This window comes from Opisthorchis viverrini (genome assembly GCF_000715545.1).
Source record: "Opisthorchis viverrini unplaced genomic scaffold opera_v5_121, whole genome shotgun sequence".
Taxonomy (NCBI): Eukaryota; Metazoa; Platyhelminthes; class Trematoda; order Opisthorchiida; family Opisthorchiidae; genus Opisthorchis; species Opisthorchis viverrini.
Window position 1 is genome coordinate 18,837 of NW_008751776.1, and position 26,317 is coordinate 45,153.

At 42.6% G+C, this 26,317-nt stretch overlaps 1 protein-coding gene across 1 annotated transcript in view; it reads left to right on the plus strand.

The window, feature by feature from the left end:
- Positions 1-1,512: 1,512 nt before the first annotated feature.
- Positions 1,513-26,317, plus strand: part of T265_13923 (hypothetical protein) — a gene marked incomplete at both ends in the record, with an annotated part of 70,012 nt that continues 45,207 nt past the window's right edge. The window contains one exon of the mRNA XM_009171191.1: positions 1,513-1,534. Within this exon, the coding sequence (XP_009169455.1) occupies positions 1,531-1,534 (4 nt within the window). The remainder of the gene's footprint in view (positions 1,535-26,317) is intronic.

A 26,317-nucleotide genomic window follows, 5' to 3' on the forward strand; every position in this document is an offset into this window, starting at 1 on the left:
ATTTCGAGGTCTACTGCCCTCAATAATATCCAGCTTCATTCTACAGACATCCAGACTTCTCCAGTTACCCGCAAATCAGTTTACCGCCTGCTTCCGCCACTTTACCCACCTCAAATTCGGCTACCTGAGACCTGCCAACCTTGACATCCACTGCTTGGGTTTTTATTCCTCGCGCCGATAAAAGAGCTTGGCGCTATTTCCCTATTGAGTGGGAGTGGACATGCTTTCCTCTCCCAAGCTGTTCGGCCGGCATTTTGCTCCGTAACCATCCCCTCCCGTGTTTGCATAAAAGAGCTTGGCGCTATTTCCCTATTGTTTGGGAGTGGACATGCTTTCCTCTCCCAAACTGTTCTGCCGGCATTTTGCTCTGTAACCATCCCCTCCCGGGTTTGAGTAAACCTTGGTAACCACACTGGCTTAAAGCACTACCTGAGCTGTTCGACCAAAAATAATTTCCCTCCATATGGCCCTTTAAACACTCCATCGCTGCTCTCGGTGCGTCCTCAGGGAAGAGGAAAAAGCACCTCTGGCACATCTGCATATGACTGAATCCCAAAAGATCCATGTGCGCATGCTACCTCACGACGCATTTCATGGGTAATGGCAAGTCCTCGAGATAGACAAGACATACAAGACATCAAGACGTCCACCCCCGAATAGGTATCTGTACTAGGGGAAAACCGAAAACTCCGGATGGTGCCTCAGGAATTCGGACTACTCCATCATTCATACATCACAAAAAGTTGCTTACCAGCCTGCCAGTACGTGCCCAGCTACACTAAACCGTGGTGCTGCCATGGATTGCTCCTTAATACCTGCGGCCTAGAGGCCGGATGGCCTTGAGGATTACTTCTCAGCTGCAAGCTGCCAAAACTCCCATCTAAAACTGACCGCCCTACTGGTCTGGATGGCCGTCCAAAATATTTAAAGGATGCACCTGCCTGCTGGACCATATAAATCTACTTCTATATTTATCCTCGATCGCCTCCACGCATTGATCTCACAAGCCTGGATGCCGCTATCCCAGAAGATGCTGTAGCGGAATAAGACCCTACACTAAACCGTGGTGCTGCCATGGATTGCTCCTTAATACCTGCGGCCTAGAGGCCGGATGGACTTGAGGATTAGTTCTCAGCTGCAAGCTGCCAAAACTCCCATCTAAAACTGACCGCCCTACTGGTCTGGATGGCTGTCCAAAATATTTAAAGAATGCACCTGCCTGCTGGACCATATAAATCTGCTTCTATATTTCTCCTCGATCTCCTCCACGTGTTGATCTCACAAGCCTGGATGCCACTATCCCAGAAGATGCCCACCTTAGCATGAGGTTAGGACTCGTAAGCTCACCATCGTTTTTCAGAAGCACCAACAGGATCGGTGACGGGGAGCAACCATTGCCACAGCGAGTCTACGATTCTCAGGCGTCACAAAATTTACACACTTAATGCGCGTATGAATGCACCCAGAGCGAATAATGAACTGAGCACTGACCTTGGAGCGCTTATGAGATTATAATGTGTTCTCGAGCTGATGGGTAAGTTTTGGGAACTTTTCGGAAACAAATGCGTTGTTTGTTTGGTTTTTTTCACCAGAAACTTGTTTTTAAGAACAATAATCCTAGGGCTTTGGTGAAGTGTAATAATTTACTGGATTCATGGCTTGAGAAAATTCTTCATTCCCTTATTCACTTTGTATTCAAATAGTTCTAGATTTTGATAAGTAAGCAGGGTACGCTACGTCTTCGAGTGTAAAACCCTTCGTAGAGAATCTTGAAATGCATTATAAATGAGTGGAGGCAGCTACCAGGCCATAAGAGGAGCACAACAGTTAATACAACAACTATTGTACAGAAAGTAGAAGTCAGATACGCACGCTGTTACTTAAGGCTAACGTCAGACATTGGTTTTATGTGTGCCGATCCTGCAAAGCTCTGGGTTCTACTTACCAAGATGTCAATCTTCAGTCGGATCACGTCATTGATAGCTCCCATTTTCTGACACTTTGCAAAACAAGAGTTTTCTCTTTTCCCTCTGCCCGTATTTATTCCTCGGAATTTTCGAGTCTCTTTCCAAAAGCGGCAACCGGCAACGTCAGCTACCGGGGCATATCACGGTGGACCTGACTTATTGAAGGAAGAGAATCGCTGCTGTCAGAGGTGGCGCAAAATTTATGCACAGCGAAAGTCAAAGAAACTGAACGTATCAGATGAAAACAAAAAGGGAAATCTCAGTATAAAAACTCCATAGTTAGTCTTGGTGAGCTTATCTTTTGCGTGGCGTGCTGAGTAATCCAGTTAAGCGTGAACTAATAACCAAGGAATCGAAAGAATGCACCCTCCAAACAAGCCCACCAGAATAGAAAGCAATTTTCTGTGATACTGCGCCTTCCAGCTGTTTTTCAATGAAACTCTATCACGTGCCTTTGGGGACAAAATTCCTCATCAAAGTGAACGATGGGCATATACTTTATGACATCCACTCCAAAGTAGCGCCTGAGTAGATTTTTCCTGACGGTTTGTCAAAATTAAGATGCTTCTGCTTTAATGTCAGTCAAGATACTAATATATACGGTGGCTGTAAGGCCCAGTAATATGCGATGGTGGCTGTAGTCAAATTCAACCCTGGACTCACGGCTAAAAATATGACTGCAGCCTGCGTCGAATGTTGAAGGAAGATTAAGGAGCACAGCTATGATAAGAACGAAATTCAGGAGAGAAAATGACCGGTGCACAGTGCAAAACATCGGACAAGCAATAAAATGGAGAAGTAGGTTTAGAATGGAGATGTGTAATTAGGAAACGTGGAAGTATAAAATAATTACGGTGACGTCGGGATGACGCAATATCCAGTAAATTGATGAGATCAGTAGAGGTGACGTCCAGGATGACTAAAGTGATGAACCAGAATCGATAATGGTAGGTATACTCGGTAAGGTTGTCCATAGGAAAGCAGCAGCAGGTTCAGAAAAAGTTCAAACTGCTGATATCGTCTGCTTCCTTTCTGGTGATGCAGGTCTTGACCATTCGGTGTTAAGCATTTTGAGTTAGACTGCAATAGTTAGGTCGATATTATTTGTTCCAAAACGTTCTATGATTATGACTTTGTCCTTCTGTCAGATTACTTAAAATAAGTCATCATATTGACGCACCAGCGGGTTCACGTTCGATTGTTCCGACGAAAAGCTCAAGTGCGCTTGATCGGGCCTTGCAAATTGAACAAACCATGGCCAGAAGTGTGTCGCCAGGTTAAGGTCAAGCATCAAGCATTAGGAAGCTCGTCAAACGAAGCCTCGTATGAGTAAACCTTGAAAGCAGTTGAAGAAAACGGCCTCGGGAAGGTGAAAGCTCTGGTCTCAAAGTAGTGTGGCACTAGACTTTCAGGACTACTTGGGGTGTGGAATGAATGCTCACAATAACTCTTTCAAATGACGGTAATAGTAAGCGCATTTCAAGCTGGGAATGGTATCTTCTACCCATACGTATTGCCTGGAGATAATCGTTGTAGTGAATATAAGATGGCGTTTATTTTTGGCATAGAGATAAAATCAAGCCATCGGGTATAGTTATATCGCTGAATAGTGGAAAAGGACCAAACAAGACCAAACGGATGTGGGTTACATGGGACATTACGTAAAAGGGGGACTAATAAGAGACCTAATGTGTTATTGCAATTTAGGCTGTTAGCACGAAAAACAGGAACGTATATTTCTTTCGGATATATAACCAGGATTTACCAACTGATTTCACATTACATGCGGCACAAGTGCTGACATAGACAACGCCGTGGAGAAAACAGAAGACTTGCCACCCAAACTTGGTAGCTATGATAAGACTCTTTTATCTGGTAAGGAAGCCGGAGGCAAAAACTCACGCTGCATACATGGTAACCGGTCTACTGCGCGGGGCCAGAGGATCCAAAAAGTAGCCGAAAGAGCATGGTCATAGAGCTGGGGTCATTGTCGGTCGGGATATTAGAAAGCGCTCTTAAGAGCGCATCTATAATAATGTCAAAAGAGGAATAACACGTTCACCAAAAGCAACGCCATAAAGGCAACGCGGCAGAGTTCGCAGTATTCAAAACCCGCAAACGAAAGGTGCCAGATACACGGGAGAAGTCAAAATTTCGGTCATGTTGTGCGATAAAATAAAAGTAGATACGGAGGAAGTTGGTCTTTTTTAACCAAAAAGAGGCTCGGTTGTAAGAATACCAACTATTAACTAATGACACATATAGTGTGCACGTGCGATAAATTCTTGTAAACTTTTGTAACAGTCCTTTTGATAAAAGACATCCACACTACAATAGAATAGTCGGCTATGAAGTTATTGGGGGACGACGGTCATAGGAAAAGCAGCATACTTTATTACCAGCCACTGTAAATTCTAGCCACTTGTTGCAATTTGATGCACTTTACGGGGCAGAACGGGGCAGATCCAAGACGAACCGTTATTATCTATTAGTATTAGAATCTATGACCTCAAATGTAGATGACTGTGGGCTAACTAATGTCTCCTACAGCCAAAAACTCATCGCTATGATCCACTTTACTGACGACGTCATCCAGCTTGGTGATCAAGCGTCTGCAATCAAAGTGTCCACCCAAGCACACAAATTAGTGGATTTATAGGCTGCCTGAGCCATTAAACTTATCTCCTATGGGATGTTTCTTGTGCTTATTAGTGTGCAGCGACGGGTAACAAAGTTTAATATCACTTACATTTCCTTTTGGTTTGAGTAAACGTGGTGCGTGGAATTTTAATAAAAAAGCCTAAATAAGGCAAATGTTTGTGGAGTTATGGTCATTTAGTTTGGTAACCAGACCCAGACTACTCTAAAACTGACGAATTAAACGAACCTCCGTCCTTCCGTAATAAGTTGTAATGGTCATGTTGAAAACAAAAAAATACATTTTGGTTGCCCTTTATCGTGATTTTATGATAGGAGATAGGGTTTTGTATTCTTCTCCCGCCCAATAAGGGCTTCCGTAGAAATTATTAAGAAACGTGCTTTGTTCCAGCGGCTTGACAGCTGAGGCCGTTGAAAACCCATGTCCCAGATTAATATTTGGCTGTGCCTTTACTTAATGTCAGAGGTTTCTTCAAACCAGGTGGCCCTAATCAATGCAAATGGCCCTTCTAACCTGTTTAGTGGATGCCATATATGAGGTGCACTGATAAGAAAAGGCGCTCCAGCCTCTTGTACCGCTTTTCCTTTACTATTTGGAAGAGGAACCCAGATTTGCTCTAATTATTTAATGTTCTTTTGTAAGATCCACCGCATGGCATGTTTTAATATACGCTGGGTCCGAAATTTCACTGCTCACTCAAGATGCAGTCTGAGATGCACGGAAATTATGATTTTTGTTCCGAAGAACAAATTTCACTGCTCACTCAAGATGCAGTCTAAGATGCACGGAAATTATGATTTTTGTTCCTTTCCACTGTAGGAGTTTGAGTTTTATGTTTAAAAGTAAGAATGAACAACCAAAGAATCATAAAAACTTGTTTTCTATCAAATTTTAGGGCGGATTTGTAGTTTGGGTTTTGTTTGCTGTAAGTAGGTGAGCTGCGTATGTAAGCAGGTCGTACTTTAGGTGACAGTTACAAATTTCCTAGATTTGCTTGTTTGTTCCCTGAAATGTTAATCCCCATACAGCCGGACTACATAAACAAACCAGCTCATAATCTCAGCTGCTAATACGCACCTGTTACCATTTTACACTGTTGGAAGAGTGGCCAACTGACCAGACCAGCAAATAAAATCCACTAACTAATCGTCAATTAATCTATTTGTTCTTGCCCCTTAGACCTTCCATCTCATTATCACGTATTTAACGTGGTCAGACGTTTTCCTCGATCAACAAAGACTGTGTAGCTGCCGGTCGTCTTATATAACCAGATTTTATACCGCCCTCATACCCTAGATTGGCGATGCAAACAACATCACCCACAAGGCTACTTTTTAAAGTGTGCATCGTAACTTGGGCAAACGGATTTAGGCTAGGGTTCATATCAATTTGTCAATATTATTAATATAATTCGGTAATGACTGCGAATAGGTACAACAACAACGATGAACATCAGAATTCAGAGGTAATTTAAATACAATACATTTATAATATAATTACCGTGCTCAGCTTGCTCGGGAGGAAATCCATTTAACCTCTCATAAGTCATCAGAAAGTTGAATTGTTGAGAAACGCCATGTTCTCAGACATCAGGTACATTACGAGAAAATCTCATGACAGTGAGACGTCCGTTTTACGTTGTAATTGCTAGTCAATTGGCCATCAGCGTGAAGGCTGTGTCCGCTTTCTCGTAACTGAACGTCTTTCATCGTTACTTGTTTACTTAGGTCGGCAGCCACTTTCAACTTCACAAAGAAACGTTTTTAGGTGTAGCACCTTTAGTGGAATGGATGTGCATAGCGGATCTCGGCTGCCGAATGAGTAGCAAAGCTGAAGCCCATCTGAACATCAAGCATTCCGAGACGTCTGTGGTATCATTAGCTCAGAAACGTAAAAATGTATTTTTTCCCCAAAAAAGGGCTAAGTACTCCAAAACTAAACCAGAATTCATGCAAAATTTGATCGAGTAGGTTGGGCTCGTTTAAATTCATACGGTTTAAAAGGATACATGCTTTCTGAGCAACCGTTAGCAGATGCTGCTTGGCTGTTTTTAATTTTCATGGACGCACATCACTGCGAAAGTGTTCAGAACACAAGGAAACGGTATTATAAATTCAGTGTGTGCGTAGCCACCGAAAAAAAATTGTTATATAATTACCCTTAAAAAATTAAGTCTTTTGCACCATCACTGAATGGTCTACTGCAAGAGAATACAAGATCTCACAAGCAATCAAACGTTTGGAACAGACCTGCTCTATATCCGCAGAGTAATAGGAAATATTTTCAGTAATGTCCTGCAACATGTTTTTATGGTTATGCCCTACCTTAACTTAACCAGAGATGGCATTACTATTAAAGCCACTGATAGAAGGAGGTAACCATCAAATCGGGTTGGCCGTGATTGACTCCAGGTCTAAATGCCTAGCTGATGACTCCCTCTAAGCATTCTGAGATACATATTTCCGGCAAATGAAGGTAAACTAGTGTTACAAGAACTGTGACTTAGAGACAATGTACGGTGTTGAATGTATGTGGATATATATAGTAAGCTGATTGTACCACTTAAGTTGTACGTGTGAAGAAAGAAGTCTGCATCCCACCAACCATACTGGACATCATACTCCAGATTGAACAGTCGGAGAAGAGGTACAGAATCACGGCAGTCCTCCTAAGAAAGTGGTTATTTACATTTGAGAAAGCATGCGAGCGCGTAATATATGAAGAAGAAAGCTTCCACGAAAAAATAATGGTGTTCAAGGAAAAGCTAAACCAAAAATCTCATGTGTGGTTTATGGAAGAGTAAAGGACCAAAGGAACCCAACGAACTCATGGAATACGGATGATGAAGCTATAACAACGAGAAGATACAAGATTTTCAATCCGTATAGCAGTTTCCTGTACCCAACCCGAGCGCAACGGTGGCATTAAGATTGCAGTTGGCATGACAGTGCAAATACAGAGGCTACACACTAGAGGGTAACACTCTAGCGGCTAATCCTACTGCTATTTCACATTAGAGGAATCCAAAACTCTAGAATAAGCGCTGCTCCGTCCGCCGGTCCAACATAGATTCAGATGCAAAGGACCGTGTATTACAAGTCAGTTCACAGCTAGTAATCTTCGTATAAAATAAAAACGCAGCAAAACGTCTCTTTCTATAGATCCCATTACACGGCTATACGTACCTTACTGGGTTTGGGTCAGCATATGATCCGTGCATGTAAAGAAATTCCAGTACAAAGAGAGTGCAGTACAATCAAGTTCCAACAGGTTATTCTGTAGCATAACCAGATTAGAATTTAGAAGTATTAGTTATCAGGGCCAATCAGTTCGACACACAATATTCACCGGAGACGCGACTAAAGTGTGTATATAATAGGATGCGCACGAAAGTAACTTGAATGTGTCTATTTTGGTCAACAAAACATTTGTTTAATTTGACTCATCTTCTCCAGGCTTCCTGAAACTTTTCAACGCTAGCTTGCTGGTGTTTTTGAAAAGTAAACCCAACGTGTACCAAAGCACGCCTGTCTTTCTGTTCGGCTGGTCAGTTTAACCCAGGTGACTGTACTTTTCTGTTTGGCACCATTGTGAGTTATTGTGTGAGACCAGGTTGCAACTAGATCTGTCTCCAATCAGAATGCAGCCAACTGCATTGTCAAGAGTAAAAGCTGTATTATTCAGTGTTCTGTACAAGTATTCAGACCTTTGCTGAACTGGTTCGATAAGGATTGAGTGTGCTAATCGAATTTCTGTTACAGTCTATCAGCTGATGGCTGCACATGTTCCAGTTAACAAAAAACAGCTTTAAAATAACACCTTTTGCAGGAGCAACAAGCAGAAGGTCCGTCTACATTGGACATGAAAATGAACATGAGGAAAACTTACCCACTTCCACCAGGACCAACCATCACGAATGTAACGCTTGACGGACTGACCTACCACCAGCTGCCACCACCAGCTTGCTCTATTAGTAGGTATACGTTGCCACTTGCGTAGAATTTGTCATCGGAGCAAAACATAAGTTTGATGAAAACTACCTAACTGCCCGAGAAGCCTCAAGGAATGGGAAACTGGTAGTAGGACGTCGAAGGGGCTTCACCAATCTAAGCTGTAGTTTACCGTGGATGGATAGGTCCTTGACTTTGACCATGTCTGCCCAGTTTGTTTTCATTTAGTGCCTTCAAGTGAGAAAACATGGCTAGACCGCAGGAAATTGGGCTGGATCCGATGGTCGACTAAAGTGCACGACTAACATATTTTGGCTTGTTGTTGTGCCCGTAATTCATAGGTTATGTAGTGTGGTCGTAAAAGACCACGAGAAGGACCCGTCGCGCATACACATTTTACTAAGAGTTATAAATTAAACCTTACTGACATACAGATGGATGTGGACAGGTCAGTCTTAATGTATTAGGAGTATCGGCTGACTTTGCAGCTTACATAATTTTCGTAAGTTAGTTATGTTGATATCTGGTCATGTCAGACGAACAGTAATGTTAAATTACAGCCGTTAGTGCATACAACGCAGGCTCATAGTGGGCTTCAATCGATCATCGAAACGAAGGCCACCGTGAGCACTTTCTTCGTGTTGCCTGGCCTTCTAGTGTTATCAAAAATCAGGCAGCCACAGTTCAGTAAGCCAGTACCTTGTAAAGCAAGCTGAATGTGGTAGCTATATTTTTTCATACTCCTCGCAGACATCCAGCGTGGGCCGATGTGTATAAATGTCCTGAAAATGTTGGCTGATGAACTGGACTTCCAGGCATTATTGTTGACGGCTTTGTTCCAAAACCCAGCGACCAACTTTTCTTGCCAATGTCATGACAGAAAGAGCCCTGAAAACCGGATACAACGAACTTCCAGCGTGCTTTGATCAGAAGTTAATATTTACATCCCATTTGTATATAGTAAAGCATTGTTGTGGACCGCAAAGCAAGAAGACATAAGATACAAAAACTTAAGTCGGGCAACACAGTTAATCAGAGACAAATTGTTCCGACCAGGCAAAGAGTCTAGCCGGCTTTTCCATATGTCCATATATCCCAACTTTCCATCTTTGACGGCAGAATCACGGAATACGAATAGTGGCGATGACGTTTGGCCCCGTATTGTGTTGGGTTGAGGACATGCAGTAGCAAAGCACTTTGAGAAATTTCACAGTACTTTTTACTATAACGATCGATGGAAGCGTATGTTGTACCTGTTTGCAGTGTGTCAATAACTGCACATACTTTTTGGCGTGATAAAATCTCGACAAGTCGAGCCTTGCAAACTGCCTGACGAGGCTTTACATACATTGAAGAACGCTTAACTCACATTCGTGTGCCAACTTCAATCTTACAGCTGTCTAACCCTAAACGAAGTAAGCAGCAGAAATTCAGCTTGTCGTATATACGCGTTGCAAGTCCGGCTGCATCAAGGGCACAAAATGTAATGAAACTATATACTGCGATATCTCGAATATCGTGCCAACTGAATCATGAGGTGGCCTGTGTGCAACACATTCAGTTGTACAATATCATAAACAAGAGATTCAGTTGAGTCTCTCGTGAAAACCAAATTGATTTGCAAATGAGTGTATTTCTCGAAAACAGTCCAATTTGGGTTGACGGAAACTCGGGGACTTTGCCCCAAGAGGGGCGAAACCGGTCGTGGGTTGTCGAAGAGTTTTCAGCAAACTTGTGAGTAGTTTTTTTATGAAAATATATCTGAAGCTATTACGGTTTTAGCGGTAAATTGGAAAACTAGTTGGATGTTTGCATGTCTGAAGGGATACGATTTTCCGAAATTATGTCAGCTAGTTGGTGACAACCAAAGTAGATTTTGTGCTCTGCTAAACCTTGACAAGAGGTTCTACTCAGGATACGTTTTATTTGCTTAGAGTTACCCATCTTTATCAGAAGTTGACTTCGGGATTATCTGACACCAGTGGCCTAAATGGTACACTATAAATGAATCTTGGTCATTTAAGGCGCAAATTATGATGTGTGCTTTGAACTCTTTGAATGCCATGCAAAAGTGGGAGCCTAATTTCTGGAATAAGAATTCTGTATCGTATCTCATCAGGCTAGCCTGTAGTCTATTTCGATTACCTATAAGGATTAGGTAATTAGTACCTCCTTTTATGGCAGATAGGGGATACAGCAAGCTGATAGGAAAACTAGAATGCTTGAAAGACTGGCGTAATAGCTTTCACATCCCTGACCGTATTGACGACTCCCTTATGACCGATATAACTGATATACCCAGGCCATTTGAGATTACTAGTTTCTGGCAGGGGGTTGACTTTGACCTGAATGTGGAGGTCTTTAGTGGAAATCTTGAAAGTGGCAGGGCTGGAAGCTGAAACCCAATGTAACCTAGTAAATGATCCAGCTTCATAGTAGAACGCTTCCTCAGGCTTTACAAGCTTGAACCCAGGGAGCTGGTCATTCTCCCAGCCCACAGACTAATTCTTGACTGAGTTTGACACAGTCCGCAGACCTCCTCTTGACCACATTTTTCACGAGGTGAGTTCGAGGCAATGAACGGAAAAATAGAGGTTTCACAGCTACCTGTGGTACATAATACTATCAGTGGTTCCTCATCCAATTCATTGGCCAAACCTGGGTGTTTCGCTGAGAGTAAATTTTGTCAGGTCTCAATGGGATTCCTTAGGGAGTAGATCTCGTGCGTCCTTCTATGAGTAACATTCACAAAGCTGTAGGCTGATTCAGTACCTTAGAGAACCAAAATATGTGAACTTGAGCAAGCGGGTTCGCAATTTCAACCGCTGTGCTTATCGATTGGTGATGGGGTCTTATCTGCATAAAGTACCACAGGAATTTTTTAGACCCATAATTTGGTGAAACTAGACAACTGTTCAGGCATTTTTGAGCCTCAAACGTTGATACCTTGTGTTATGCTTATGAGACTGTATGTTAAAAGACAAGCCATGCTTACTTTGAGGAAATAACCAAGCGTATGCTAATACAACATCACTGGTATCTAGTGGCCTCAGGACACAAAATTACGCAAAAACGGCACAAGAAAGCAATATATTGTGTCTGTATACAACAAATCGACAGTGGACGAACTGTTAATAACAGGTAGTTGGATAAATAATCAGTCTGCGTAAACAATTCAAAATACCATACATTTTGTTGACAATAATAAACTGGGTATTAAACTATCTAGTTTGTAGTGTTGGAGTGGATTGACGCGCCTCTGTATCAGACACTGCAGACCTCACGTGATTATCGAATGGATGCCAGCGGATAGCTTATAGATGAGGCAGTGTTGACGCTGTTAGGTCACTACGGCTAACATACTCAACATTGGGACATCTAACCAACTTGGGTAGTCACCGTGTGGTGCGTGCTTACCAACCAAATGAGCACATCAACTACGGCTTCAACTTACATGTCTGCACGATAGCATCCACACTATGCGACGTTCTTTCCACAGTAACACCAAACGAAGTAGTGGAATGATCTTGCTTATATTGATCACAGACGAACCAGGAACTTGAGAACATCGCGGGCGCTTATTATTTTCTATGGTGGTTGTCAAACAGTTATTCCACAAGTACGCAGGATTTGCGCGACGGACCTTGGCAAAATGAACTCTGTTGCAAAAAAACACATGAGAGTGAAAAAGTTAGGGTTCCGTAACTTACGACAAGAGTGTACGCACTTTGATGCGCTTATCCGGACAATCAGGTGGCCAGTAGAAGCAACAAGCCAAGGATTGTCCAAGCCGCCGGGAACTTCGGCTCACAACGGGAATCCACCTCCAATGCATTTGCTTCGAGAAACACCGTATATTAGTTTTGAAGAACCGACACTTTAAGACTTCACCTAGGATGAAACAAATGTTTTAATACTCCATATGTTTTTATTAAATCTCACGGGGAATCTTCAGTAATAGCGTTATTTTTAAACTGCATGAGCCGCACGTGGAGTATCAGTACCCTGTGCTCTTCCCGCGAAGCAGTGAATATAATGGGCACCGATGTATTCGAATTTCAATGTTTGCTTGTTGCTGCTCACAGAGGTGCAGCTACTGAAAAACCAACCCAACTACCTTCTGGTTGAGTCAGGTCATGGGTTAGCTGAGCGTCCTCTGTATATTGAATCTGAATCATAAAAATATCTGCTTTATCTGGGGGAAAGCAGACTCACACTGTGTGTTATGAGGATTGCAGATAACTGGCTACGCGTATTCCTAATGCCTACAGCTACTCAGCAGTTGTAGAGGAAGGTGGCTGTGCGTTGAGTAGTGTTGCTTCTAGCCGGGGTTGACCTTCGATCACGGTTAGTAGTTCTGTCGGGTGGTTCCATCGGTTGCTCTGTTATCCTGTGCCCTGGTTCGTCGATGCTCTCGTGATCTCTGAGCCTGTACTCTGATCGATGCTGGAGTGACCTCTGTTCTTAACTTTTCCGAGTTCCGGCTTATGAATTTTTATTGATCTGACTCCAAGACGTTCCTTGTTTCTTTGTTTGTGAACCCGATATTTGGTTCTCCTTGAGCATTCCGGTTGGTCCTTTGCAAGTAGTGGTGCGCAAATTAGATTCGACTCAACGCTAGTCTGGTGCTAGTTAGCCTAAACACTTCTGGGATATTAGATGACCTGAGGAAATTTGCTGAGTACGGATGTGTATCTGTCTTTGATCATAGTGTAACCGTATCGTGGTGAGTGGTTCCCCTCTTGCTGTAAGATTCGATCAATCGACACAAACAATAAAGAATACATCTTACACTTACAGGCACTTCCGAATACGGTGGGCTATGTGTAACTTATCCAAGCAAGCCATAGACCTTTAGATTAAACTCCATATAGAACAGACATGGTGCTATCACTTTATGGATCTATTCTAGCACAATTCGGTTCCATTGCCGAGAGTGTGTGCCAAAGCAGTGCGTTTTTTTGCCAACGAAGCGTGAAAACGGACCGACCAATAAACACCGGTCAGGCTCCAAACCGACTTTCCAGTGTTCTAGTCTAGCCTCATTAAAGCCTTGTTCAGCAATACTGAAATTCGATGTTTGTGTGTTTCAACACGCAGCATACAATGATTCACATCCATGCTTTGTTTTACCCGAAATTTTGCTACTTCAAGCACCTGTTTGCCTACTTTAGAAGGTTCGGTTGTTGGGGGTAGCTGCACTGCGGCAAAACCAGACAGTATACAATCAGTTCATAAATTGTTAACGACGAACCTATTGATGGAGGGGCGAGCTGTACAGTGCCGACTCGGTCAGTACCACAGATGGATGACTGCGAGAAATGAAACCGGCAGATTGTTAATTCTTTCACTTATTGAATCGAAGGCTTTGTAGTTGATGTGACCTTGGGAATGTATGAGATAGTAAGTGCGATGCAACGTTTGCTAGCCACAGAGGGATTCGTCACGTGTTTTTGAGACAGTAGGACTCACAATGACAATACGGGACGTGGGTAAAGGAAACAACGCTCCAGTCAGCGGAAGCTGAAGCAGTGATTTTGTGGGGCGGATGGGTTTGTAAAGCGTAAAACACACTGTCACAGACGTGCTATGTATGCCTAATGTGACTGTATCATGATATGTAAAATAACTTTTTAACTAGCGAAATATACTCATTTGCAGACTAATTTGGTTTTTCGAGGGACTCACCTGAAACCAGCTGAATCTCCCGTTTGTGATGTCTCCAGGCAACTGAATGTGGTGCACCAGGCCGCATCATGTTTCAGTCGTTACGATATTTGAGGTATCACGATACATGTATATTTGTAATGCATTACTCATAAGATTGCTGAAAATCCGTCGGCAGCCCATAACCGGTTTCTCCTTTCTTTGGGCTCATCAGGTAGGCGCAGACCCCGGGTTTCCGTCAACCTTATGTCACACTTGAAACCAAATTGCACGAAATTGGCGAAATACACTCATTTGCAAACTAATTTAGTTTGTGGTCGTTGGCTTGTTCAATGAGCTGGGCAATCTGATTGCAAACGTTTCATCACCAATCGAGGTGACATCCCAGTGCGTTATTGAGGAGCGTAGTGGTGCGCACGCACCTGGTGCAGCACATTCAGTTGCCTGGACACATCACAAACGAGAGATTCAGCTAGGTTCCAGGTGAGTCCTCAAAAGACCAAATTAGTTTGCAAATGAGTGTATTTCGCTAATTTCGTGCAATTTGGTTCCAAGTATAACATAAGGTTGGCGGAAACTCGAGGATTGCGCCTACCTGATGAGTCCCGAAAAGGATATAACCGATCGTGGGCTGTCGACGGGTTTTCAGCAACCTTATGAGTACTGCATTACAAACCATTTAATCATTTCTATAGATGAATGTCACCTCACGTTCCCAACTACACACAAGAGTTCTTTAAATCAACCGAAAATGCATGCACTGTCCAGCAGAAAATTTTTTATCTTCAAGGAGTGAACCTAATACAGAACAGTTCTGTCTATGGTCTTGACTCGACTCCACACGCCTCTTAGAACGGAAAGGACAGAGATCGACTTGCAACAATAAGACCTGACTAACCGTCATCAACGTGCAACCTAATGTGCCGCACATCTTTGTATCAACCCGTTCTGTGGCAATTCCACTCATGGATCCAGTGAGCTGTTTGTTCTTCCTCAAAGAAAACCAAAGTTTATCGTTTTACTCAAATAGGAGTTGCTCATGTTGTTTGTGACGATCACTTACGGTTAATATTTTCAAATTGAGATTGAAGGCCAAAATGTGTGCAGTACCTGTCGAAAATGTCAATAGACTCAGAAGTAACACGTAGATTTGTCTGGTTTAGAAACTGAGGGGTCGCGAGCTATTTTCCATACAGGGTTGAATGGAACAGACAGGTAACAACGTTTAACCAGAACGCACATGTTGACCATTCGTTGGAACGAATTTTCACCTTGGACAAAACAATTCACATAATTTGTTTCTGTTTGTCGGAGATCTGTTCTGATTCGCCTCATAACGACCTTTGCCGTTAAGAGTGCTCAAAACGTTTGATTCTAGTGCGAAGCGTTGGTGAGAAGCATTCGGAATTTTTTGACTGGAACAAATGCTAACCACTACGATTGAAACAGACACAACTTGACTGGGCCTGCTGAGAACACATTCGCCTCGGTTCCATTAAATTTATCAACTTAGTTATGTTTCGTCTTATGTGGTTTGAGTTTAAGTCAAACCTATAATTAGGCAATACCTCGAAGGACGGCTTGATTAATTCTCGACGCTTTCCGCTGTATGGAGACAGACATATAACACAATTACCCCTCCCTCTGGAAAGAAAATAGCGTATTAATGTTCTTGATACTTCTCGAAAGATGCTCTCATTCGTGCACAAATTCGGTCTCCCCAAAAGGCCCCACTGAATACAGCTAAATCTCTTATTTATGAGGCCCTTTGTGAACAACAGATTCACTCGAATTCAGTTGATTCTCCCGTCAAAACCAAATGAATCTGCCGAAATTTGTCTAATTTGGATTCACGTAGGATATAAGGTTGACCGAAGCTTGATGGGTCGCACCAATGACGGAACCAGTCTTGGGCTATCGGAGAATTTTCAACAACCTTACGACCAGTGTGCTACGTCCAGATAGTGCTGTTTATAACTCCTTAAACTCTGAACGTGTATAAAAATGGCACTTAATTGTGCCGCTTATTGTGAGTTCTAATTTTGTTGTAATCGAGATACCTCTAGACCGTGGTGAACTTGACGATGGTTGGTAAATTTGGAAAGAAAATTGTGATCATTCTTGGAGTGGCCATTGTGTAGCAAATAGTATCTTATGCATGCATACAGGAATTATGATATGACAATTCCCACAGCGGTTCTGCAAGGTTTTGTGACCATCCTGGGGCGAATTCTTCCCCCGTCATAGTCCGCTACCTCGACTAGTATAAACGCTACCCCCACAACAACTGTGAGTTTCTATAAAGGAGTGCCCATCAATTTTGTGGAGCGAGCTACTGCACTCTCTTCAATCTAATGCTAATTATGAATAAATTATAGTGTTCTGTCACATTTTCACCCCTGGTGGTAATTTTACGACCCATGTCAGACAACGATCGCAACGATGACCTTGGAGTATTCTGGAACTTGTATTAGCTACAAAACAGCATAGATACATTGAAATGCCCCGTCGAACTCAGCTGAATCAAATGTTTCACTCGATGGGACTCCCGTATGATACTTCCTCATAGGTAGTTTAAAAGTAATTAGAGACTTTGTTGTCGATTGAACCATCACAGCCCTGAGTCGTTTACAAGTGGGTTACTCTAGCTGAAATCAGTCGGTTTCTCTAAGTATTGAAGCAGAATTTGAGGTTGAATGACAAATTAAAACGGACGAACTAGTCAGAATGATCAGGCATTTCACAAACATCAGTATGACACACGCGCACACAGTGCATGAGAAGAAAATTATCTCCTAAGGAAACTACTCACAAGGTTGCTGAAAACACTTCGGCAACCTTGCGAGTAGTTTCCTTTATGAAAATATACTGCGATATCTCAAATATCGTGCCAACTGAATCATGAGGCTACCTGTGTGCAGCACATTCAGTTGTAGAATATCATAAATGAAAGATTCAGTTGAATCTCTCGTGAAAACCAAATTAACTTTCAAATGAGTGTATTTCTCGAAAAATCTCCCCTGTTTTGCGGCTTCTTTCCCCTAAAACATTTGTAAAATATTATTTTAGTTTGCATTTGGAGAATCTCGGTCTTCTTGTCTGGGCGGATGTAAACACCAACGATGGCTGTTTGGGTGTCATAGAACTTGGTCAATTAATTTTCACATTGGTACGATCAAACTCGTATGAAGTTTCTGAGTAAATGTCAAGTTTATTGAAAGAAATTATGTCCACGTAGCTAGAGATCCGTACATTTAATCTATTCATCTAGCATACTGGAGATTAGAGGAGTAGTACCAATGAGCTCGAGAGAAGAACCAAAGGATCGTTTAGCTGTAGCACCCTTTCGCTGCTTAATTGTCATGCCACCCGAAGGTCGCTAGAGGGCAGAGATACTGCCAGGTTGCCCGAGCCTAGACAGAGGAAGTCGAGAGGTAGAGGTCGAGTAAGAACCACAGACCTTCCTGTCAGTAAATTCGCGCTCTAACCACTTGGATCATCACGACCCAAAGGGAAGCTGCGCCAGCCGGGAACTAATGTTCAAATTAGATTTGCCCAAACCCTGAGATATCATTCTGGTACTGAGACGAAGAGAACTTCTGCACGAATCGATATCATTGTTTAGCGTTCAAGGGCAGGGAAATCTCGAAAGTAACGCCAAGTTCAGTCTTTAGGCTATTCCCAACACTAAATTGGTGTTTCCATGTACTAATGCAACAACAGACTCAACATCCTCGCTTTCAGATTCCCTCCAGCAAAACCGCTTTGTGTGTTTGACCGAGGGTGATGCGCCAAGAGGGAGCATCAGCTTTTATTCGCCCATATGGACACAAACTTTGGCTTTCATGAAACAGCTAATCGTTCCTCTCACGTCATGCTGTCGCGTGTGTGTACTTTAGTGGGGGCGCTTGCCCGTATCACAGTGTTTTCGTCCGACTGCGGACAATTAAGGTTGGCCGAGGTTTTAGGAGGGACACGTTGTATGTCAGCTGACGTAAGTTTACCTTGATCCAATTGATTTTCAATGATGAAATCAGTTCAAGCAGCTCTCTGACCGGATGACTTTATGTCGGCGTTCTGCTGGTTATACCATGACAAAATACCTTAGTAAAACTGCACAATGTACCCATATTCCGTCAGACCACTTGTAAGAACTAGTCCAAAGGGCATTCAACTCCCGCTGAATTTTACCGCTTTTCTGATAAGATTTCCAAGTCCAATGACTAGAAACTACCTTCTGATAGAGTGCAAACCAGAAGCCTCAGAAACAAAATCTAGTTGGTTGAACCACATGGCTATGGTTCAAATGAAAGTGAATAATTTTTCCTGAAATGTTAACCAACAGGTGACATGTGTGCGTTCAAACACCAAGGTTCGTTTGTGCAGCGTGATCAGTACCTGTCGAGTACATGTGGGGACGACTCACGATTACTATTTCATATGGTGAACTGTGTTTCAGGACAACCGTTCGATCGCACCTCATTTGAGATTTCTTTCACCTCTAGAGTACATGCATTCAGAGACTGAGAAGAATAAGTTAGTAGTTAACAACAGACACACATTGATATACTTCACATCAGTCAAATAAGGCAGGTTGAAAAATGAAGTCTCCTGATTTTGCTACTCTTAGAAAGACAATCTTACTGGATATTTGCTCATCCAGAAGTCGTAATCAACTATGGCGACACGGTATATCAACAACAGAGTCATCCAACACGCTTCATTCAAAAAGTGGATATATTCATTTCGCGTTTGCTAGCAAATGTGACCTCTCCGTGTCCCGACCAAACTGGATTTGATACAGTGAATCGAGTTGAACGATTGGTTGCACCAAAAGTCACGTTTGGTTTAAATGTACCGGCCGTTTGTCACAAAAGGTTAACACACAAAATCACCGGTCCCAATAAACAAGTCAAATGCCATAATATCTAGTCCATTTATATCCACCTGATTGGTCATATTGAGGCTGCGAGTTTCAGTGATTCTTCTCACAGTATTGTTGTCGCCATGACCTTTTCTAGTCACGAAAACTGTAATGACCTAACCCAGTTTCTGCGCCGGAGATTGTGTGAAGAAAAAATAGTGATTTCCACAAGAGGACTTCGACCCTTCGAATACGTTCTCGCATAAACACAGAATCATGACTGAAGCCTTAATCAATCCCATATATGAAGGATTTCACCCTTGACAGTGACAGAATTAGAGTTTGTAATGCACTACTCATAAGGTTGCTGAAAACCCGTCGACAGCCCACAACCGGTTTCACCCTTCCCGTGACTCATCAGGTAGGCGCAGTCCCCGAATTTCCGTCAACATTATGTTCTACTTGAAACCAAATTGCACGAAATTAGCGAATAAACACTCATTTGCAAACTAATTTGTTTTTTTCGAGTTTGTTTGCTGATGATCGCTTAGAGTGTACTGACGCACACACAAGTGGATTTCAGAAAAATTATGAATCCACTTACTTGATATTGGGATACTGGTGCAACCCAACTTTTCCAGTTAGAGGACTTCAAAGAAGCTCATTTCGTTGTAGATAGAAGGGCTCAAACTTTCGCGGATGACCACAAAACAGTTATGGAACATTAAGCCGTAAAACGTTGCCAAAAAAACCGATGGAGTTAAATCCACGTTACTCCGCTGAATGGTTTATTTCCTTACTAGTCCAGAGATCCAGCAAACTTATCTGTCTATCTTTAATGCTGTTACTATCACCCGGTTCCTAAGAAATCCCATCGCATCGTGCGTTCGATGCAACAATTATCACCATATAATGCGTATAAGTGAGGGGTGGACCTGATAATTGAGTTTGTTTGCATCTCATCATCCGGTGAGGTTACAGTGTCAGTGTACTACTATTGATTGGTTCATGTCCCTTGTGCATGAGATTATGCAAGTTATACTCACCAGTTCATGCAAACGACCGGATCTGCTGAGAAACCCCTTACAATGAGTCAGTCGAAAACACTACTCGGATTTATCAGCATTCAGCCGCGCATCTGTCATGGTTCTGAGGATAAAGCCGTTGAAACTGCTAGCAATTATTTTATCAGACAACGGATTTTATTGAAGCGAATAACACGTTTCTGACGCTTTTCTACCGGTAGCGACCAAATGCTGCATAGGTAGGGGGTGAATTGCGGCTTCAGTTCTGTGATATTCGAATTTGATTCTCTGTTGCCTTTCAAGGGCCATTAATTTTTAGTCCTGTGTTACATCAGACTTCTGAGCCTCTGTGCAAGATATCAGTCCCTTTTCTCATCGTTCTTCAAAAGTAAAGAAATTTTAGTCAAGACATCATCAGGGCGTGATGCGTTGGCACAGCAGAACTGTCCTCTGGCAAAAACCCTTCCTGTACGGAAGCCCGAGGAGCCTTTCTGTTAACTGGATCTCTCTAAGAAAGCTATGCTTCCCAGCAGGATTGACGTACTGTTTTATAGTATTAGTTGGCCTATATCAGGTTTGTGTTCTACGGAAGTACTATTGAAACAACTTATTGTGAATCAGTCGTTTGGGAAGGGCCAAGAAACATCATCCAGATCATCCTCTTTGAGAGTCGTCAACACTGCTCATCTTAAGAACCTACAGGGAGATTCGGACTTGCTACCACCTGGCTATTATAAGACTAGACCGCTCTGCCACAAGCACAGGAATGGTTCGCGCGGATCTGCCTTCTGATAAGTCGTTACATAACAAACCAACTACCAAGTAACCACGTGATGTGCATACCGCGAATTCCTGTCTAAATGATAGTTAATCATACTGCTGATCAGCCGCTTGTGACCGAACGCCTTAGGCCTCAACTACTAGGCAAGAAGTCGTACAAGTTGAACCTCTGTTTAAACCTCCCTGCTCATCTAAACAACTTGAACGAAGGGACCACTGCTCAGTCAATTTGGCCCGTGGATAAGAATTCTACAGACTGATTGTGCAGAACGAGCGAATAGCATCAAAATCGGAGCTTCTGGTTAGTGGTTTGACCAATCAGGGTAGCCACAGGCGGCTTGTATAGGGCCGGTAGGATGGGGAACGGAGCACAAAGGTACAGTTCTGCGGAATATGTACACTATTGTAATACCCTGAAAACAGAGCTTTTTGCATCTGAAAAAAACAAAGATCTTCCGGCTAAACATTCTTACAATGCGTGAGGTAAGCAACTGATATGTTTCAAGCTGTGTGACCCCCCTATCACAAGTTGCAGTCATTAACTAAAAAAGTTAACTACTTGATTTTCAAATGTCAGTTTGAATAGCTTGGTGGGTACAGTGAATCCATCCCAAATTGTACGGATGATACTATATCCCAACTACAGGTAGAAATCCTCTTAATATAGGCCGATGGCTGAAGGGACGACGCGTGATTGGTGCAAGTAGATTGATTCATACCTACAGACTTTTTGAAATTTGGCACCAAACTAATTCTATGTGGACATCCTCTTTCGAAGTTTAGTTAGTCTTCCAACTGTCTCGCGTACTAGACAGTCGAAAAATGACACAAAGATGGCTCTTCCTTCGAGACTGTTAACTTTTTACGTGTTTTCTGATGAATATGCTGACGATAATGTTGTGACTTTAGTATTTATAAATTTTTAACTGTCGTTCAAGTGAACGACAAACCCATCCAACTATAGAAGGTACATATACAATCGTTCAGAGGCTCTCTCAAGCCAGCCTTGATGTTTCTGGGTCCGACAGGCAAAGACAGCTTCATACTCAAACCTTTCGCACGAAATGTGATTACTCAGATACATTCATACATATGCCGGTATAACATGCCCTAAATCAGACTGCAGCTAATTCATGAACTGCACTCTCTTACTTATGCATACGTGCCCCCCAAAAAACAGACTATATTGGACTATCCTAGGTTATGCCAGGCTCTGCTGTGATTCCCTGACTTGTACTATCATATACTGCCCTTCCCTACGCTATACTATACTTTGCTACATTACGATATGCTTTTATTTGGTCAAATCCGTAGCTGTATACGCTCCACTTCAGTAAAATCACTTAATGTAGGCTCGCGTTCATCCCGGTTGTGCATGCAACTGGAGCCAGGAAAATTTGTCAGAATCTGTCGTTTCAATCCTGAAACACTCCATTTTGCAAACCGAAGGCCCACTACTGCCAAAACACAATGATACTGAGGACACAACGAATAACTGTGAATAATTCGATTCCAACAATCTCCAGAATTGTTCCGCGAGAAAGAAACCTGACTAGTGTTCAGTATTCCTGAATCGCTGAATGCTGTGCAAAGGTAGAATCCCCTTGAGGTTACTTTGTTATCTCGAAAGTCCAGACATAACATCGAACAGGTTTTACGAGGAAAGCCTGAAAATGAAACTGGAACAGCTCACCTGTTATGGCCAGTGGCTATTTTGAAGGCCACCTGGTCAGCCAGAAAAAGTCCATTTCTTTATGGTCTAAAACTCTGGACGCTGTTATGTTTTGTAGGTCGCTCAATATAAGCCACAATGACCCGCTTGACGGGGAAACTTCGGAAAATATCGAAGCAGTTTTTACTGAAGGTTTTGAGGCCGATCTCGTTTTCATTGTGTAACAGTCTACTTTCACTTGGATTTGTCCTCAAAGTCACTTTGCAAAAACGTTATCCAGAAATGATCCCGGTTGTAGCTAGCACCGGATAGAGATGGTTCTATGGTAAGTTAGGCTGCATTGTAATGGGAAAAATGTTCTTTCTTTTCGAGTTTTTTAAAACTGTCAATTGAGGTTTATTCATTTAATCAGATCAGCAAATTGTCACCCAATGGATGTCTGTCCTTGAAACATACCGCAATTGGTTCAACCGTCAACTCATCCTCAAAAATAAAATAGTTGTAGCAGAGCCATTGCTTCTGGGAAACCGGTGATTCCAGAAGAAAGGCTTCGTCCTTTGCCGGTGATGGAGAGCTGAAACTACTTTGCAAACAGTGCGTAAAAACCCAAAATATGTAGACAGGTACCAAAGAGACTGAAACGTCTGGAAATTAGACAATATATCCTTGTTACTCGTGTCTTTGTAATGGCTTGCCGTAACAGACGGCTCAAAAAGTCAGCTAGTGTAAACAAATTGGGTTTACAGTATCAATTTTTCGAGTGGAAGTGATGTGTGTAAATAAAGTCAAGTTGTACGGAAAGGTTGAAAGATAATATATGATTCAGGTGGGTTCCAGGTGAGTCTCTCGAAAAACCAAATTAGTTTGCAAATGAGTGTATATTCGCTGATTTCGTGCAATCTAGTTTCAAGTAGAACATACGGTTGACGGAAACCCCAGGACTGCGCCTACCTGATGAGCCCCCAAAAGGGCGAAACCGGTCGTGGGCTGTCGACGGGTTTTCAGCAACCTTGTGAGTAGTACATTACAAAGATATAAAATTTATGACTGTTTTGTCTTTGGTGTCGCTCATCCGCCATCCGCAGACCTCTAGGTTGATGCGTACCAGTGACCTTCGGGTTAGTTTCTAAACACATTCTCGTTTGGTCACAAATGAGTGATCAACAGTGTGATTTAGATGGCCGCGAGATCTGTAGAATAATGTGGACGAAGAAAGCAGCAAACAAAGCTTGTTTTCTGTGATTGTTTCCCTTGGCTAATACATCACAAATTTATATGGTAGCAGAAATCACGTGGAAAAGGTTAAGATCAGAGCTATTTACACTTTAGAGAAATAGAAATCAAAGGAACGGGGGTTGGATGAGGGATAGGTCAATGGGTCACGGAATCAGGTAAGTGACGTCAATGTCAGACAGACTTGTAGACCGGATGTTTTGTAGGCCAATTCAAGTTCAGAGTTCGCACAAGTTTCTTTTGGATGCAAAGTTGCGGATCCTGCAGTCGGATTCCAATCGTCTCCGCGATCGATAGTAGTCTGGATCGTACCAGTCGTGATCGATTCAGGGGTACCCGGTACATGTTGGTGAAGGCTTGCTCCTTGTCTATGACATTACTGGTTTCAATCAAATTTGATGCAATCGCGTTTGAGCCTGGTTTCTTCCCACTACAACTCAGAGATACGGGATTGTGTTCTCGCATTCTGTAGAATCCGCTTTAAGGGCACCCTTGTTTGAACAGAATTCCTCCTATCCTGGCACGATTATTCCGGTGAACCCAAACCAAAGCGCGAAGCACTTAGCTCCAGTTTCGTCCTTATTAGAGCCCATCTGTAATGCATATTCTTGGCGGTGCCAGGATTTAAACCCCTGTGAAGCTATCTGAATGGGAATTCCTAACGGGCCGGTCAGTCGGTCGACACAAACAAGACATTCACTGGTTATCGGCGAACCAACCACAACGCTCAAGGGTGAACAGACGTCACGATTCAGGTGTTCGAGTGGTGGAAAAACATTCCCATGCCACACCAGACGTCTGGAATCGAGATCCCGACACACTGATGAGGTGCTCAACTTTAGTCAAGCGCTTCTCTCCTTTTGTGAGGACTCATCAGAATAACTGCGCGAGGACTTTAGTAAGATTGTTCAAAAGAGAGCGATGTGAACGCGGAGGTCAAAGCTTCACTCATTTTTTATCACGCGATTCAGATCACGTGATGCGATATATGCTAGCTACTTAACTGAAGACTTCAGACCAAAGGTTCATGCGTGTCTTTTTCATTCCTAAAACTACAGAATGGAAAAGATGAAATAATGCAAATGGTTCTAACAACGCTACAAAGCGGAGGAGCACTCTAGGCTTTTCAGCGCAGATTTGCTTCATTTGCACAATAACGTCACACGGGAAGAGAAACATCGTTTGTTTTACTTTGCTAGTATATATATATATATATATATATATATATATATATGTTCACCGATATGGGCTAACAAAACTATCACATAAGTCGCCTAGAGGCCAATTCAACCGAGTCACCCTGAACTGGACATGATTTATGCTTATCCATCGTTTTTCTTACAAAAACACCTGTTTGGCAAGAACAGTATCAAGTTTTCTCCATTTCTCTGTGGATATCTCTGGAGCTTCAGTTTGTGAGGAAACACAAGTCCTCTATTATGTTATTTATAAGTGGACTGTGTGTAAGGCAGTTCATAAATTCACCAAACCAACAGGTCTGAGTCCAGTATTACACAATGTCAGCAGCTACCCTTGACTTTTGTCAACGTACGAAAATGCCCACAGAACAAGCAGTTTAGCTGAGTCCCAAACCAGTGAACACGGTGTCCAACATGGGTTCGGTTTCCCGGCGTTTAAATTTAGACCAGCACCTTGACTGAAGACTCTGGTAGTTGCAGCTGAAGCGAAACCCTGAGTGCTTAGTGTGTTGGTGAACGCACGATTCTCCTGGCATAATTTTCATCGTCATATTATACATACAGGGCACAGTAGCTGTGATACTGATACCGATATTTCCTGTCCGGATTTCCGGATATTTTATGTTAGATGTCTTGATGGAATTCTGAACATTTCTAAAATTTTATCCCCCTTAGACTTCCGAAGATGATTCTTAGAGAATTTGAGATGCTCGTATTGGAGAGGGAGAGAGGTGTCTAGTCAGCTGTTGTTCTTTTTAGACGTCACAACTCCAGCTAGGATGATCAGGACTCTTTAACTTTAACTTTGGAAATGGTCTGTCCACACAAACCTTGAGTTTCGCCTTTTCTATCCTGCCAAAACTTCTTTCAGCCAGATATGAAGATTTCTAATCCCAATGGGAGAGATCACCGGCTCTGAAAGGCAACCCAGTGTGTTGCGTTGATTTTCAGTTTTTAACCATTCGTCGCGGCTGCCACAACGCTGCCACTAGACGCTGGGATATTTTTTTCGAATTAAATGCCCCCCCCCCACTTCATCACACAGAAGAGCGATAACATTATCGGTTTCATATTTCTACTCGCATTCATGTACAGTTTTACACGATGAACTTTGAACTCTTCAGCATGTTCCTTAAAGCTTGCTTAGAAGAGAATGAAGCTCTATGGTCTTCTCAGAAAAAGTTCGGTGATTCCATTGGTTTTCGAAAAAGCCGCACGCCGTTCAGTGATAATCCTTCCAGGCAGTCAGTTAGTTAAGGTGTGTCTAATGACGCTTTCTTGCATTTAAAGGATAGGATTAT